General features: G+C 37.7%; 1 protein-coding gene across 6 annotated transcripts in view; it reads right to left on the reverse strand.

The window, feature by feature from the left end:
- kdm6al (lysine (K)-specific demethylase 6A, like) overlaps window positions 1-19,020 on the reverse strand; it is a 202,826-nt gene that overhangs the window by 163,758 nt on the left and 20,048 nt on the right. For all 6 annotated transcript variants that reach the window (XR_001814098.3, XR_008397601.1, XM_047158979.2 and 3 more), the window contains exons 3-5: window positions 13,485-13,593; window positions 13,256-13,305; window positions 8,412-8,470 (exon numbers count right to left, since the gene is read on the reverse strand). Coding sequence is in view for 4 of the 6 variants with exons in the window: in XM_047158979.2 (XP_047014935.1) it covers window positions 8,412-8,470; window positions 13,256-13,305; window positions 13,485-13,593 (218 nt within the window). In the remaining 2 variants the exon portion in view is untranslated. The remainder of the gene's footprint in view (window positions 1-8,411; window positions 8,471-13,255; window positions 13,306-13,484; window positions 13,594-19,020) is intronic.

Below are 19,020 nucleotides of genomic sequence, written 5' to 3' on the forward strand. Positions count from 1 at the left end.
AGATTAGAAAATGTTGTTGGTATTAAGGGAACAGTCCTCTCCTGGCTCAGGTCTTATCTGACCGATCGTTATCAGTTCGTAGATGTAAATGGTGAATTCTCCATGCGTACTGAGGTTACTTTTGGAGTTCCACAGGGTTCTGTTTTAGGCCCACTGCTCTTTACTTTATATATGCTACCCCTAGGTCAAATTATTCGTAAACATGGAATTAGCTTCCACTGTTATGCTGATGATACACAGTTGTATGTTTCAGCGAAGCCAGAGGACAGACATAAGCTTAGTAAAGTTGAGGATTGTGTAAAGGACATTAGACATTGGATGTTAATTAACTTCCTTCTGCTTAATTCTGATAAAACAGAAATACTTTTATTAGGCCCACGTGTAGCTAGAAGTATCCTTTCTGATCACATGGTTACTCTGGATGGTCTTTCTGTTTCATCATGTGCAGCAGTTAAAGACCTTGGAGTGATTATTGACTCCAGCCTATCATTTGATGCTCATGTAGATAATATTACTAGGATAGCCTTCTTTCATCTCAGAAATATTTCTAAAATAAGAAACATATTGTCACTACATGATGCGGAAATACTAGTTCATGCATTCGTCACCTCTAGATTAGATTACTGTAATGCCATACTGTCTGGATGTTCCAGTAGGAATATAAATAAGCTCCAATTAGTCCAGAATGCAGCTGCTAGAGTCCTAACTAGAACTAGAAGATACGACCATATCACACCGATATTATCCACACTGCATTGGCTCCCAGTAAAATCTCGCATTAATTATAAAATACTCTTATTAACCTATAAAGCACTAAACGGTCTCGCGCCACAATATCTAAACGACCTTTTGGTTTTCTATGATCCGCCACGCCTACTTAGATCAAAAGATGCAGGCTATCTGACGGTACCTCGAATAGTGAAGGCTACAGCAGGGGGAAGAGCTTTCTCTTATAGGGCCCCACAGTTATGGAACAGTCTTCCTATTAGTGTTCGGGACTCAGACACAGTCTCAGTGTTTAAGTCTAAGCTTAAAACGTATTTGTTTACTCAAGCCTACCCTGACTAGATTCTGTTCTACTTTCTCCCTCTCTCCTTTCGCCGAGCCCCACACGAATTTATGGAGATACTAGAGATCCTGATCCTTTCAGCCTCTGGATGGAGCTCAAATCTTCTTTAATTCCAGACTGCTGGGACTACGGCTGCTCTTAACACCATACAGACTTCATATAAATCCATAATGAACTTTTTCACAATATCTGTTGTTACCCAGATGAGGATGGGTTCCCTTCTGAGTCGGGTTCCTCTCAAGGTTTCTTCCTCTTAAAACATCTTAGGGAGTTTTTCCTTGCCACCGTCGCCACTCAGTGGCTTGCTCAGTTGGGATAAATTCACACCTTTAATATCTGTATACCGTGTTGATATTTCTGTAAAGCTGCTTTGAGACAATGTCTATTGTAAAAAGCGCTATACAAATAAAATTGAATTGAATTGAATTGAACTCAGGGTCAAGCTGTGCAGTCATTGGCTGCCACAACAGCAGCAATAAACTTCCTGGAAAATACTTGTTTTGAGCATCAGCAAACCCAAAAAGCGTGTCCAGCTGGGTATGACTTGCATTCTATGCCAAATATTGGTGAGAGGAAATGAGCATGACTTGCAGCATTGAAGTTAAAATATCCCCCAAAAAGGTTTGTGTGCGCTCTCATCATTTTGTGGACAAAAAGCCCTCCGAACTTCACACCGATCCGAAGCTGTATCTAGGACATGAACACCCACAAGCGGCAAAAGCTAGTTACCAAAGCTGCTAACTTTGACAGAGCTCTAAATCTACTTTTTAAAAAATTAAATAAAATAAAGTTGCTGTGTTTCCTGTAGTCCTGTACGGAGTTCTTCGCGTCAACGCCTTCAGAGAAACCAAAGTAGTTATTCTATCAATGTAGCCAACCTCGGCCATAGCTTCATGTCATCTACCCAGTCATTAAACTTTGACGGGTGAGACAATGTCAAAAGACAGTCATCACGACACTATAGAGCTATATGCATCTTTTAGCCATTTTCACAAGTTTAACGTCACATTATCAGCTAGGAACATACGCTAATTTGACTGTAAACACCGGAAACCGGAAGTCTAAAACAGGCTTCCGGTGTGAGCCAGGCGAGACTGGAAAAAGGTGAATATGCTTGTATTTTTATTATGCTGTTTTTTTTTGTCATTTTTTGTTACAAACAACATTATAACAGCCTGTAATATTGAACAAGTGAGACACAAACAACAAGAAGCACTGCAGAAGCAAAAGACATCAGGTGTTACATACAGTATATGAACATAAACAATGTAGTACTCCAGAATACTCGACAGGTACTCGAGTAATTACTTCGAGTACTCAAGTAGCCAAAACAACCAAAACGCCCATGCCTAGTAGTAAGCAGGACATATATTGACATTGGACCTCATTTATCAACCTGGATACAAACAGATTTATCAGTAAATCGATTGTAGGTGCATTTACACAAGAAATTTGTTATTCATAACAATCCTGTAAATTTTGGAATAATGTTCGTGTCCTACTTGTGCTTGAGTGTAAACCCTGATTGGTTGGCTTCAAGTCATGTAAATATAGGATTTATTTTCATCTTATATACATACACAGATTTACACACACACACACACACACAGTGCCCTCAACTAATATTGGCACCCTTGGTAAATAGGAGTAAAGAAGGCTGTGAAAAATTGTGTTTATTTCTTAACGCCTTAGCATTACGCCTCCAGTATACAGTTTTTTTACGCATACACTAGCGTCGTACGCATAGCATTTCAAGGTATACTCCATTTGACATGTATACAGGCGGTCAACGCATGCACATTACGACAACTTGCACTACCCTTCCTGGCCTACAAGAGTCAGTAAAGAGCAGTAAAGCAGGTCTTCTGGTGTGAAGGACGACAACGAAGAAGAATCACATCACCACGAAGAACAAAGCTTTGCCAATCTCTCACCGTGATTAACATCCATATACAAATCCTTATACTCTTTAAGGCTAGAATTATACAAATGCAGGTACTTTCTAACCTGCACTCATTTCCGTCTCTTCCATTTATTCTTCAACTACCTTGAGAATCAACAGCCCTAGGTCACTGTTTCCACCTTGTGGAACAACTAAATAGTGCAAAAGAATTAAGTGCGCATGTGCGACCATTTAGAAAAATCGGGCAGCACACGTTCTCTGCTGATGACGAAATTTGCGGATTCAGAATTCGATGGAGTAAGACGCGAAGTTGGAGGCTCCTGCTGATTTCGATTAAAATTGTAATTAATTAGTGCTTTTCGGTCATACAATATATTTTGACTTATTCTACTCTGTTTCCTTGTTTGCACTTTTAACTTTGTGGTACGTTAAAATGTCTGGAAAGAACACGAAAACCAGTGGTAGCATACAGACACGACTGAAGCCAAGTGTGCACGCCGCGAGCGAGTCCCCTTCTCCCCCTGAATCCGCGTCGCCGAGCGGTGACCCTGACTTCGCCGCACTCAAGCTCGAGCTGCTGGCTTTACTGAGGAAGGACACTGCCAATATTTTTAAAAAGGAGTTCCAGAAGCTCCAGGAGACTCCCGGGGGTGCGCTGTCTACTATCCAGCTTGACCTGCAGGCCGTGAAAACACAGCAGGCTGGTGATAAAGTCGTTACCGAGGCTACCATATCAACACTGAAAGGTACTGTTGTGGAAATGGATCCACAACAGTACCGGTTGCACCGATGACATAGTTCATATGAAGACTACTATCGAGTCTCTCACTACAACCGTGACTCAATTAGAGAATAAATGTGAGGATTTGGAGTCGAGGTCAAGCGATAACGTTAGGATAGTGGGAGCTCCAGAGGGTGCTGACACCTGTACAACTGCTGCTGTAGCGGCCTTGTTAAAAGAGGCGTTTGGTCTGGAGAAGGAGCCGGTTCTGGACCGGTCCCACCGGACCCTTCAGCCGAAGCCCAAGCCTGGTGAACAACCACAAGCTATTGTGTGCAGATTCCACTATCACAGTGACTGTGTTGACATTTTACGCCATGCGAGAGAGCTCCAGCGGATTAAAGTGAAGGATTTGACCATCTCCGTTTTCCCTGATTACTTAGCCAAGACAGCAAGGGCCCGGGCCGCGTTTAACGAGGTTCGGCGTCAACTTCGTGATATTGAGGGCGCTCTCTATGGAATACTTCACCCAGGTCGGCTTCGCATTACATATAACAGTGTTCAGAAGGACTTTATTTCAGCGGAGGAAGCAGGAGACCATGTTAAACTCTTGATATCGGGTTGAAGTGCATCACCTATACAGCGGAGTCTTTTTGCACTCGGCCTTCCAGCTCTACAGAATTCGGATTCTTATTGAAGATATTGTCGTTGCATTACTTCACCTAGATTTTGTGGACTTACTCTTCTTAAAATCTATTTCTGTATTAATGTGCTTCTCTGTTTTGCTGCTCTGACCAGGTTAGAGTTTCTGTTTATTTACTTTTATTAGTGTTATCTCCTCGGCTTTACGTGCTACACTGTTATATTATTTGTTACAAGTCTTTAAAAGGTAAGGACATTATATTTATTATTGTGTGCAGACTGTTTATCAGACTTGGTAATTTTGTTGGTTAGTTCAGCTTACTCTCAGAGTTGTTTTCACATTGTGGACAACGTTCGGTTTTTGTAGGATACACTGCTGTCTCATTTGTTTATGGAGACTTTGGGTGTGTGGGAGTTTGGAGGATTGTGAGAGTAAGCAGAACATGCCAAATGCTTTGAAGGATGTAATGTTATTTAATTGCAAATCTGTTTTTAGAGGATTTAAACCTAACATGGTGAACAAATTATATTATAGAATTCAGGCAGTTTTACTGGGGTTATCTCATAGAGTGTAGTAAGTAATAATCTGGAAAGACCTTTGTAATATCACAGTCTAAAACTGGATTTAAAGAGAAGCAAATTAGTAAATGCATCACATGTAAATGAATCATACGTAAATGAATCACATGAAAATGTATCACTTGAATATGAATCTCATGAATATGAATCACATGTAAATGAATCACATGTAAATGAACCATATGAAAATGAATAAATAAATTAAAGACGAAATTTGCGTCATGCGTAATGTACGCTGTTCTCAGCATATGCGTAAACAGTGAAGCACACTTTCTGCTTTAAACAATTTGCAATGTTATTAAGAGAACTTTGCCATTTACACAGTTGCACATAGTACATATGTACTCATGCAATATACCATTTCAAGATACAATCACAAAAGCAGCTACAATCAAGGTCTCTGGCAGACCACCAACATACAAACAAACACTTAAGAAATGGAGGCAACACATACTTGAAGCCTCATAGTAGTCAGGTTTATCCATAACATCCCGACAAAAACAGTCTTGTTACAGTGACAAAGGTCCAAACAATCTAATTATTTTAAAATATTTAGTCCAAAACACATCTTTACAGCAGTAAATCCCCACTGAATTTTTGCTGCGTCATTCCAAATTATCTCGGAAGATCAAGATTTTCTCGCTTATCTCCTCAGCGCATGAATGAATATCCCTTATATTTCAAAATGGCCTCTGGGCTGTGACTTATCAAATGACGCCTCATTTGAACCAATAGGAGCTTCCATGTCTTGTCTATAGCCTTCAAAATCCAATGAGAGTCTATGCAGATTGCGTCGATGACTGGCCCATTGTATAGCCAATGAAATTCTGAAAAGAATGATATCTTGCTTCACAAGTGAGTTTCAACACTTCAAGTCTCTAAATAAAACTGTGTAACCAGTGGCACAAAAGTGCATAAACGTGTGCAAAGGTTTCAATTATGAATATACATATAAATATACATTTTGTAGATTGCTGGATATGTGCCATGACAATTACAAGGAAAATCAAGAGTAGCAGCCTTTTTATGCTAGTTATGTGTACATGGTTACCAAGGGCCCTTTGGAGTCTCCAAAAGGTTTTGTAATAAAATTTTGTTAAAATCGCATGGACATGCCCTTAGAAAAACTTGCGCAAAATATACATTTTCTTTGGTATGATCAGCAAATTTGAACTTGGACTAGCAAAGGCTTCATGCTGTGGTCCAATTGGGTTTTCCAGCTAATAGCTCCCAGCTGTGGTCATCTGCAGGCATCTATGCCACACAAAAAAATCAGGCTCAAACTTTCAGTGTTCAAACTTCTATTATATTACTTACAGTAATTCTGGGGAAAACACTTCAGAGTGTTATCTTTCAAAAGACACCAAAACCATGGATGTACTCAAAATGGTTCAAGAACAGCTTTAATTTAACTTTAGATATACCTTGGATAGGCGTTTTAGGCTAAATTTACTGAGAGGTTAATCTTTTGTTAAATAAATTCACAAAAATACTCTACTCTCATGGATATCAAACAATTGCAAACAGAACACAGGTTTGTCCTATATATATATATATATATATATATATATATATATATATATATATATATATATATATATACACACACACACACACACATATATATATATATATATATATATATATATATATATATATACACACATACATACACATATACATACATACATACACACACAAATTTATTTTATAGTATTTATGCATTATTTTTATGGATGCACAAAAAGCACCGAATTAAACTATTAAACTGTGTGTGTGTGTGTGTGTGTGTGTGTGTGTGTGTGTGTGTGTGTGTGTGTGTGTGTGTGTGTGTATTGGGTTCTTTTCTGCTTTGGACAAACAGTTGTGTAAAGTTTTAGTCTGAAGTTTATTTGTAACACTCAGTTTGTGGATTTTATTTTAAATAAACCACAAAAAAAAGGGGTACTGAACGTTTGGCCCGCCCCATACGATTAATTGAAAAAATAAATCGGCCAACTAAGTAGCGACTGGTTGCACCACATCACTATTCGTTTGAACTTGCTACACTATTAAAAATCTACACCGTTTTTAAAGTAGCAAAGCTAGTGTCATGCTAATGAAAAATGTAGTTAAGTTAGTAACGTGGCTACTATTAGTTAGCTACTCCCCAACACTGGATGTCTGCTATATTTGCATGTGAAATAATAACTCAGAAAGAATGTTATAAGTGACAGAATGTCCATTTTTTCTCTCACACCGAATGTGCTGCTCCTCTCTGCCACTCACTGAACAGAATAGACACAGAGAGAGGTGTACCTGCAGCGGGAAAGCAGGACATTACACTCGCAGGGCAGTACTGGTGACGCTGTTCTACGGAAAGTAGCGAAGGTTTGTAAATAAAAATACTACTACTACTACTACTACAACTACTACTAATAATAATAATAATAACTAAAAGAGTCTGAAAAGTGGACCGGATCGCTGTCTGTCACAATGAGTGAGTGAATAGCGGAACGAGGGGGAGGGGCTGCAGCAGGGTGTCATATATTGGGTGAAAGGATTGTATTCTATCAAAAATAAACACTTCAAAGTTTTTTGCAATTTTGTATTTATTGCCTTTTTATAATTCAAGGACTTTTTAAGCACGACTAAATAAAAAGTGACTATTTTCAAGGTTTTCCAGTACTTCAATTTTAAAAAGCCAAATTCAAACACTTCAAGAACCTTGTGCAAACCCTGTAATTCAGCTGAAACCAGCTCAAACCAATCTAGCCCTTTTCCACCGACCTCTCTAATCAACAAGGCATTTCCAAATACAGAACTGTCAATGGTTTTGTACCACTCTGTGTAAACTCTGTTGTGTGGCTGTTGTGTGTTAAAATCCCAGGAGATCAGCAGTTTCTGGAACACTCAAACCAGCTGGTACCACCAACCATGCCACAGTTAAAGTCACAGAGATCCCATTTTGATGTTTGTTGTGAGGAGTAACTGAAGCTCTTGACCAGTATGTGCATGCTTTTTTGCATTGTGCTGCTGCCACATGATTGGCTGATTGGATAAATGAGCAGGTGTTCCTGTTAAAGTGGATGGTGAGTGTATATTTAAAATAGTTTTAAAAATATAATCTAGCCCTAGAATACGGTCACATCACTGCAATCTTTCTACTAACATTGTCTAGTCAAAATCTGTTAACCTGACAGGAAAAATGATGATGATGCAGAGCCAAGTGCAATAAGTCTGGTAGCTCATAGCCCAGCTGAGAGTTGATGAAACAGTACAAATTATATACAGGCGATAAAATCATTCACCCTAGGCATAGGGGCACAATTCATCGTCGTTATGAAATAATACTTTTTTTTTCATATATATATTATATTTTCACACATTTCCTAAACCAATTTAACAGTGTACACACTGAAACAGGTGCCATTAGCAGCACTAGCTCGCATGCACTGTTTAAGACTTCTTCTTTTTTTTAAATTAAATATTAAATCACTCTCTTAATTGGTACTTACCACTGAAAAGCACTGTAATGGAAGTACACCATACCAAGGCCATATAAAAAGGCAGCATTCTAAAAAAACAGAAATTAATGTTATGAGGTCAAGAAAAAGTTAAAGACCTAAAACACATGGCTGGCACAGAAATTTTTGACCATACAGAACCATCTGTGTATGTGTGCGTATGTGTATATATATATATATATATATATATATATATAATATATATATATATATATATATATATATATAAATATAAACACATACACACAATACTGTGCAAAGGTTTTAGGCACCCTATTTTTTTTAGTACAACTTTGTTATAGATTTTATGACCTCTAAATTATCAGGTCACAAGCAACATTTTAGATTCCCCAACATTAGCTTTCTAACACAAAATTAAATGCTACAGAAAAATGTATGTCATTAACGAAAGCAGCATATTACGTAAGAGACACAATGAAGACTGCTGGGTTTTGCTAAAAAAAAAAAAAAAAAAGAAGAAGCAATTAAAGTCTCCAGAAGAACTGTGGCTGGTTCTGCAAGAAGTGCAATAAAACTTACAGCTCATTTCCTTATAAAACTACCAAATTGTACCAGAAACTTTTCTTTTTTTTGGTCACACCAAATATTGATTTTGTTTCATATACTATAGTTTACTACTCCTTACGGTATTTTTTTTTAAATGTAGAAACATTTAATTTCATTATTTTGAAGGTTTCTTTGCCCTACAGCATTTCTTTGCATGTGTCTAAAACATTTGCATAGTACTGTGTATATACAGTGGGGGGAAACAAGTATTGAACGCGTCTTTTTTTCAGCAAATATATTTCCAATGAGGTTATTCATATGAAATTTCCATCAGACATTAGTATTAACTCAACAAATCCACAAACAAAGAATTCACATCATTAAAGTCCATAAATAAAGTTATGTGTAATAAAGTGGAATGACATGGGAAAAAAGTATTGAACAGACTAAGAAAAAGCAGTTCTCCAAGGCAAGGTAAGGCAAGGAACCAGCTGAAATCCCTAAGTAATTATACCTCCTATCTATTCAAATTAATATCAGATGAGTTAGTAAATTGATGGTCTATAAAAAGTCTTTTCGTCACCAAAGTGTCGCACAAGAAACATGTCATGATGGGTAAAAGCAAAGAGCTCTCCCAAGACCTTCATAACCTTATTGTTGCGAAACATATTGATGGAATCAGATACAGACTTATTTAAAAACTTCTGAATCTTCCAGTAAGCACCATTGGGGCCATTATCCGCAATTAGAGCAACATCACTCCGTAATCAACCGGCCACACATAGGAGCTCCTCGCAAGATTTCTGATCAGGGAGTCAGAAGAATAGTCAGAAGAGTAGCCCAAGAGCCAAGGACCACTCAGAAAGAGCTCCAGAAACACTTGGAGGCAGCAGGTGCCATCGTCACAGAGAAAACAATAGGCAATGCGCTCCACTGCTCATGCTCACCCGGCAAGACTCCATTACTAAAGAAAAGGCATGTCGAACAGTTTTGTACATCTCATTTGGACAAGCCTGCGAGATACTGGGAGAGTGCAGTCTGGTCAGATGAGAGCAAAATTGAATTTTTTAGCTGTCATACTACACGCCATGTTTGGAGAAGAAATGGCACTGCACATCACCCTTAAAACACTACACCAACAGTGAAGTCTGGAGGTGGAAGCATCATGGTGTGGTGCTGTTTTTCCATCGCATGGTACTGGCAGACTTCATATAATTGAAGAAACAATAAATGGAGCCCTTTACCCGAAGATTCTTGAGAAGAATCTGCTGCCATCCACCAGGATTATGAAGATGAGACGTACAACAAAGCATACAGCAAAGGAAAAGCACTGGGGAGCTACAGTTCATTGAGGGAACCATGAATGCCAACATGTACAGTGACATTCTGAAGCAGAGCATGATCCCAGCATGTATTCCAGCATGATAACGACCCCAAACATACCTCCAAGACGACCACTGCCTTGCTAAAGAAGCTGAGGGTGAAGGTGATGGACTGGCCAAGCATGTCTCCAGACCTAAACCCTATTGAGCATCTGTGGGGCATCCTCAAATGGAAGTTGGAGGAGCACAAGGTCTCTAACATCCACCAGCTCCGTGATGTCGTTATGGAGTAGTGGAAGAGGACTCCAGTGGCAACCTGTGAAGCTCTGGTGAACTCCATGCCCAAGAGGGTTAAGGCAGTGCTGGAAAATAATGGTGGCCACACAAAATATTGACACTTTGGGCCCAATTTGGACATTTTCACTTAGGGGTATACTCACTTTTGTGAGATACTGTATATACCTTTGTACAAGAAGTGTCTTGAAGCCATAATTACAAACAAAGGTTTCTCCACTAAGTATTAAATCAATTTCAGTTAGTGTGTTCAATACTTTTTTATGTGTCATTCCACTTTATTACACGTAACTTCATTTATGGACTTTAATGTCTGGATTTCTTTATATGTCTTGTGAAAATTTCATGTGAATAGCCCCATTGGAAATATGTTTACTGAAAAAAAATGTCCGATACTTATTTCCCCCCACTGTGTGTATGATTTTATATATCACACACACACACACACATACTACATACATATACTACATATACACACACACACACATACACATATATATATATATATATATATATATATATATATATATATATATATATATATATACACACACACACACACATATACATACACACACACACACACACATGCATATATACACACACACACACAGAGTTAGGTCCGGAAAATATTTGGACAGTGACGCTATTTTCATATTTTCGGCTCTGGACGCCACCACAATGGATTTGAAATGAAACAACTGAGACGCATATGAACTACAGACTTTCAGCTTTAATTCAAAGAGGTTGAATGAAAGAATCATATGAAACATTTAGGAATTGCAACCATTTTGATACACAAGTTCCCTTACTTCAAAGTCTCAAATGTAATTGGACAGATTAACAATCATAATTAAAATGTTCATTTTAATACCTTGTCGAGAATCCTTTGCAGTCATTGCCTGCTTGAAGTCCGGAACCCATGGACATCCCCAAATGCTGGGTTTCCTCTTTTGTGATGCTTTTCCAGGCGTTTACTCCAGCTGTTGTATGTTCGTGGGTCTTTCTGCCTTCAGTTTTGTCTTCAGCAAGTGAAATGCATGCTCGATCGGGTTGAGATAAGGTGACTGACTTGGCCATTGCAGAATATTCCACTTCGTTGCTTTAAAAAAATCCAGAGTTGCTTTCACAGTATGTTTTGTCCATCTGTAAAGTGAAGCACTGTCCAATTAACTTCACTGAATTTGGCTGAATCTGAGCAGACAATATATTCCTATACACTTCAGAATTCATCCAGCCGCTTCTATCTTCTGTCACATCATCAATAAACACTAGTAACCCAGTGCCATTGGAAGCCATGCATGCCGATGCCATCACACTTCCTCCACTGTGTTTTACAGATGATGTGGTAGGCTTCAGCTCATGAGCCATTCCAAGTCTTCTCCATACGATTTTCTTCCCATCATTCTGGTACAGATTGATCCTAGTTTCATCTGTCCAAATAATGTTTTTCCAGAACTGGGCTGGTTTTTGTTAGATGTTTTTTGGCAAAGTCTAATCTGGCCTTTCTATTCTTGAGACTTATGAATGGTTTGCACCTTGTGGTGGACCCTCTGCATTTGTTCTCATGAAGTCTTTTCTTCATGGTAGACTTGGATAATGATACGCCTACCTCCTGGAGAGTTTTCTTCACTTGGCTGGATGTTGTGAAGGAGTTTTTACCATGGAAAGGATCCTACAATCATCCACCACTGTTGTCTTCGGTGGCTGTCCAGGCCTTTTTGTGTTGCTGAGCACACCAGTGCATTCTTTTTTCCTCAGAATGTGCCAAACTGTTGTTTAAGCCGCTCCTAATGTTAAAAATATCTCTCTGATGGATTTTTGATATTTTTTGCAACCTAAAGATGGCCTGTTTTACTTGCATTGAGAGTTCCTTTGATCGCATGCTCACTATCGCAACAGCTTCCAAATGCGAATGCCACATTTGGAATCAACTCCCAACCGTTTATCTATTTAACTGATGGAGAAATAACGAAGAATAGCCCACACCTGTTTATGAAACAACTTTTGAGTCAAGTGTCCAATTACTTTTGGTCCCTAGAAAAAGAGGGGGCTACATATTAAAGAGCTGTAATTCCTAAACCCTTCATCCAATGTGGATGTGAATACATTTAAATTAAATATGTGAGACTGCACTTTAAGCCCATATTCATTATGTAACTGTAACTTGAATGTGTTTTGGTAAACAGTCAAAATAAAACTTGTCAGTGTCCAAATATATATGGATCGAACTGTGTGTGTGTGTAATATATATATACACATATACACACACATATATACATACACACACACCCCTCCAAAAACAAGCATGGACATAATTTTTTTTTATCAACAAAATTATCCATTTTATTTGCATTTCTGCTTAGACAGCCTCTTTGGAAACCTCCCCCTGTGTCTTTGTTGTCCTATACACATGCTAATGGAAAAAATAAATTGCACTACATCACTAAATAAAAGCAACAGAAACCGTCTTACAATAAAACAAAGCCCATCAACACCTACATTCACTCTCTCCTCATTCACCAAGATTTTGGTGCTGATGTAAAAAGCACATCTGGGTGTAAAATTTTCAAGTGGCAGCAAAACAAGCTTGCTTAAAGGATATTTCCATGAATCGAACCACATACATAGCCACTACAAACACAACAGTCCTCAAACAAGCTGTTTGAGCATAAAGTCAATCAGTGGTCACACTTCAACATCGGTGTTTACCTTCCAGTAGTCTGACTGTAAACTGTGGTATCTCTGGTATGCTGATAATGCTGCAATAGATAAAGAACAAAACAAGAAAAATATTGCGACAATTGCATCTTTCTCTAAAGTAATGAGAAGAAAATTATACGAGTGTTTTCCATTAATTATGTAGACTGTGTCAGCCCACCACAATCTAATTTATCCTGCCACAGCCAGATCGCTGTGGGGAATGCTACATCAAGCTCACCTTTTGGGTAATCCTCCAGTAGAAGATTAAAGTGACCCAGCTGGCAAAATAACTCGGGGTCGACTTTTCCTTCAGCTTTCAGGATCAGAGATTCATAGCAACGTACAGCCTGGAAAGGGAGAATGTGTAAAATGTTAACACTGTGCCTCTAGACAAATAAACAACACAACAATGCTGCAGACGCGCAAAAGATTATATGATCTACAATCCCGTCACTATCCACAATATGCCACACCTCCAGTCACGGTGACTGCACTTGGCCAAGCAGCATGCAGCTCTGTTCAAGCTTTGCCAAAGTGAACATCTGCAACTTCTTACACACACATATTATATTTTATTTATTTATATATATATTATATATATATATATATATATATATATATATATCTCTGAACATTGTTGCCAAAGGAATATTCCTTGCACTGACTTACCAAACCAGTGGGAATTATTATGTTGTTACAAGAAAATCCAGAATGCAAAGCAGAGGAGCCTCAGGAACTACTCAGGGGAGTCTGTTCCTCAAAAGTTGTTCAAATCATATAGAGATGTGTAACATATGGCCACCACATGCCAATTTATGCAAGTTGGGGCCTAATTTACTCAAACTTCAGGATGAATTTGAACAAAAGTGGAAGGGCATGTTTACCACAATGTTTGATATATAACAAGATTGGGGTATGATCACACATAGGGGTGGGGTTAAATCTAAATAATTGTTCATAAGAATAAATATATATGTTTGCACATAAAAACAAAAATACCTCATTAGGGGTCCTCACCGCACCACCGTGGTGGTAGTTTGCCACCACATTACCTGCGGTAATGTCACATCACACACCACGTTAATGTTTCCATTTGAGTAGGCACTATGACAAGTACAAAGTACAATGTTTTGTACACAAGTGTAATGATAATAATAACAACGCTGCTATATTAATTTTTATTTATAGCCTACTATATAGCGAGAGATTTTATATTAATACGCAAATTAACTAATCATAATCAAACCTTATATGGTGTTGTCTGCTAGTTTGGTGCAGGTTTGTTTGAGCGTGGCAAATTCCAGTCAGGAGAATTCTGTTATTTCACTGCTGTAATTGATCTTGTTGGGAAACCAAACGTTACATCGGTGATCTGGGAATATTTCGGATTCGTGCCTAACGAACAAGCGGAACCAACAAATTTGGATGAAGTCATATGTTGGCTTTGTGGGGAAAAAAGTATTAAACGAGCAAACACTAGTCTATAAATCTCAAGATCCATCTCCAGGGGCATGACACCCAGCCGCATTTATTATTTCATTTAATATTTAGCTTTTTAATATATTATTAAGTTACCGTCATACTGGTATTCCTTTCAAAGTTTTATAGTTTTGTGGTATACTAAACTTGTAAAAGAAATAAAGTATTTGTCAGAGAAACGTGCATGTTACACTACTTCTCCTCTGCAGGTCAATCACAACACCGTATCCCACAGTTTCTCATTGCAACAACACGACACAAAAAAATCTGTATTGAGTTGTTTCAGTCACGGAAGTGCTACAATAAAGCCTCATTTAATTTTTTTTAGATTTTAAAATTTCATTTAAGCTTCTAAAATATGTTGTGTGTGTGTATGTGTATATATGTATATATATATATATATATATATATATATATATATATATATATATATATATATATATATATATATATATTAGAGCTGCAACAACTAGGCAATAAAAATCGAAAAGTTATGTTTATATCCAAAATGCTCCACTGTGTGTAAGGGGCAGCGGAAACTAGTGCAAGTCGCTTAAAAGTTTTAGTTTAATTTAAGTTTATTGTCATTATATGCTGTATTTGCACGCTTGCAGTGTACATTCTATTGTTTATTATAACGGAAGTGATGTGTTAGTAACAAGACTGCATTGCTGATCACGTGCAGTGTAGATGCGGTGATGCACAGCGGGAGCGTAAGATCTGTAATGTCTAATTAAAACATTGTGATCAAAAGTAAACACAAGTAAAATAATATTCATAAAGACAGTAAGGAACAGAAACCACAAGGTGCAGTGAAAGGGAGTTTTTATTATTAATTTAGGACTGTAGTTTAATTCGGTGCTTTTTTTGCATCCATAAAAAGTAATGCATATATACTATAAAATAAATTTTTATATATATTATATTATATAATATAATTTTATATATACACTGATATGGCGGCAGGCCAAAAAAAATTATTAAAACCATTAACATTTGAATAATTATTAGTGACATTACGCTACATTTAGCTGACAGGACACGGGCTGAATGGCGATGCACGGTGGCCCATTAGGAGGTAGTTTATAACACTGCAATGCGTTAGCCAGTTATTTGTTAACGACGCTATCGCTAACATTACATGGAGCATAACTGGTTTCACGGCTACAATGCAGCTGCCTCAAACAAACATAATATAGGACCGTCTTTCAGGTGCTTCGCCAAATTCCAGGTGTTCCCTCGCTTTGTTTGAAATGAACGATAGCATTGGTTGAACATTGGCTTCAGAGCATCAATAAAATGTTTGTTGTCATCCGCCTCGAATGCAAAGTATTTACATATTCGACTCTTACCACCTTTCCTCTCAACAAGAAGGGGTGGAGCTAAACTTATAACCATATTCTGTAGTTTTTCCCGTGTGCTTGTAGGTGTTCTTCTTCTTCTTTACCACTTGTGGACCGATTTAAACACTTGCACTTATTTGCTGCCCCAATCAGTTCTGGAAGAATCGCAACCGTAGTACCTTCATTACTAACGGTACAGACGTGACTGCAGAAAAACAAGTACCATCACGTTTTAAGAATGTTGGTACTGACTTGGTACCGAAGTATTGGTTCTCATGACATCCCTAATTGTGTATATATCTGAATAATCTCCTATAGGATGTGATTGGGTGAGTTCATTTACCTGTCAGATGCAAAGCGCTTTAGTTTAATGGTGTTCATTAGGGATGCGCCGATCAGGATTTTTACGATCGAATCCCTCTTGTTTTGTTTAAACTTTAATCAGGAGGTCTGTCATAAAGTTAAATGTAAGCTCTCTGCTCATGGTCACCGTTGATTGAATTAAAATACTAACAATGAGAAATACTGTTGGTTAATTAATAAATAAATAAGCATAAAATATTTCTTTTTAAATATCTTAAACAATAAGGACTCCTAATTAAAAGTAGATGAACACAAAAATTATCCATATGAGGAAAAAGGCTAATAGCCTTCTAAGGAAATAGCTTACTAAGCTTAATTGATATTAATTGCATCCCACAGTAATTAAACATTATTTCATTTCTCATTTTATTTATATTTTATGAATTTATTATAATTTATTTTTTTATATTAAATGATTTATTTATAGCTAAGCACATTTTCTGTCTTTACATTTTAGTTGTTTTATTTTTGTTTATCATCAGTTGTTTCCTTTTAGATCGGTTCCCCCAGTAAAGTGTTGCCATGGCTACTGATAATATTGTGCTTTTTAGGGGTTTAAATCAAAACATGAAAACTGGAGTTGACTTTTCTAATGATATCTGGCCACCATGAGCTTAAATGAAGTGAATGTGCTGTCTATTAGAGTTAGTGAAGGAGAGCGGTAGTGTACTGTTTTTTTACAGATTGAACAGTTGCTACTCTTGATTATGATTGGGGAGAAATTATTTAATAAAGCAATTTGAATTAAACCCACCTTGTAGTGTTAGCATTATTATTAATTTACTCCGCCCGATGCCGTCGTGGCTACACGAGCAGGTCACAGTCGCAGGTTCAGGTCATTCTGCGTGATCAATAAAAGATGGCGGTTGTGAAATCGGGAAGTTGGTAGAAGCAGATGATGTACAGTGTTACTCTCGTCATCATAATAGCTTCTCTGCAGTATTTCCACACTTGTTTGGTTGAGTGAGGTGATGAAAAGCAGTGTGAAAGTAACTGTTGCGCAGTGTAGGTGCATTCTGGAGTTGTAGTTTTTATTCCGATTGTATTATACAACTCCGAACAGGTCACTCGAACCGGTGTGACTAAATATTTATTCACACACGCACAAAGTACTTTTAAGTCACAAATGCGAGTGAAATGGTCGCATTGTAGTGCCCTGTGTGTGTGCATGTATATATACACAATGATTATACATGTATTAGTTTACAAGTATTTATAAATTTATATTTGTAACAAAAAAAGGTACTGAAAGTTTGTTCCCCCCACCCATTCAATTAATCGAAAAATAGGCACCGATTTAACAATTATGAAAATAATCCTTAGTTGCAGCCCTAGATTAAATACACTGTTTTATTGCCACTTCCTGCACTGTCCTGCTAATCACAGTAAAGATGTAGTCCATGTGGACATTAGACAACTTAAAAGGATTATATTGAAAACTGCTGTTATGTTTGGAGGGATTTTTTAATCTGTTTACCAGGCAGAATTACGGAATACTGTTACTGCAGAATCACCTATTAAACCACTATACATTACCAACTGTAAAGCTGCTATTATTACACCCTCCCCTCTACTTAAAAATGAAACGTTTTCCTGGTTGGTTTTTTTTGGCTAGTGGTTTTGGACAAGAAAATCTTATACTGTGCTATTTTAAAATGGGAAAAACTGGAAGCAGGGAAAAATCAATATTGTAACTACTATTCCATACAAACCCAACTCTGAGTATTGCTATGGTATTTTCTCAATAAACTCACTGAACTTGCTGTGCTGTTTACCCATTTAATGCAACATTTAAGATGCATTTTCTCAAGCAGTAATAATATGCCTGTGCTATCATAAATAATTTAAGTTCATTAACAACAAACGATACATTTTTAGCTAAACTTCTCACTTTTTAACTTTATCGCCGCATTCGACTGGAGGTCACAGGTCATAATTACTGACCTCCAACCAGGAAAATGTAACGCGCCCTCACCCTGGAATTCCTACTACTCATAGTTCCTCAGAGTTAAGCAAGTGACGTCAAAAATCAATCAACATAAAGACATATTTGCTTGTTAAATCTATAACAGACTATACAGTTTTGCTGTTTTGCAGAGGACAATACACATCACTCATCACAGTTAGCTGGTTAGCTTGTTGCATATGGAGGCATCAGTGGTCCCCCCCCCCCCCCCCTCACTCTGAAGCTGGAATGCACAGAGGTTGGAAATTACATAATTTCCAAGTTCTGACTTCCCAATTCCAAGGTAACCTGAATGCAGCATTGTTGTACTTGAAAGAGTTTTTTTTTGTTTTTTTTTAAGCTGTACTTTTACTGAGCTACATTCGTCTCTGCTTTCCTTTCACTTTTTTTTGAGGAAGTCATTTGGGATTTGGCCCAACTGTGCTGGTGAAACTTCTATCCATCCATTGTCTGTAATGCTTATCCTAGGGTCACAGAGGAGCCTGGACAGGGTGCCAACCTGTCACAGGGCATAATCGCACACATTCACAAACCCACCCACTCACTCACTCACTATGGACAATTCGGAAATGTCAATCAGCCTACATCACATGACACTGGACAGGAAACCGGACGAAAACCCA

This window comes from Ictalurus punctatus, chromosome 12, assembly GCF_001660625.3.
Source record: "Ictalurus punctatus breed USDA103 chromosome 12, Coco_2.0, whole genome shotgun sequence".
NCBI lineage: Eukaryota > Metazoa > Chordata > Actinopteri > Siluriformes > Ictaluridae > Ictalurus > Ictalurus punctatus.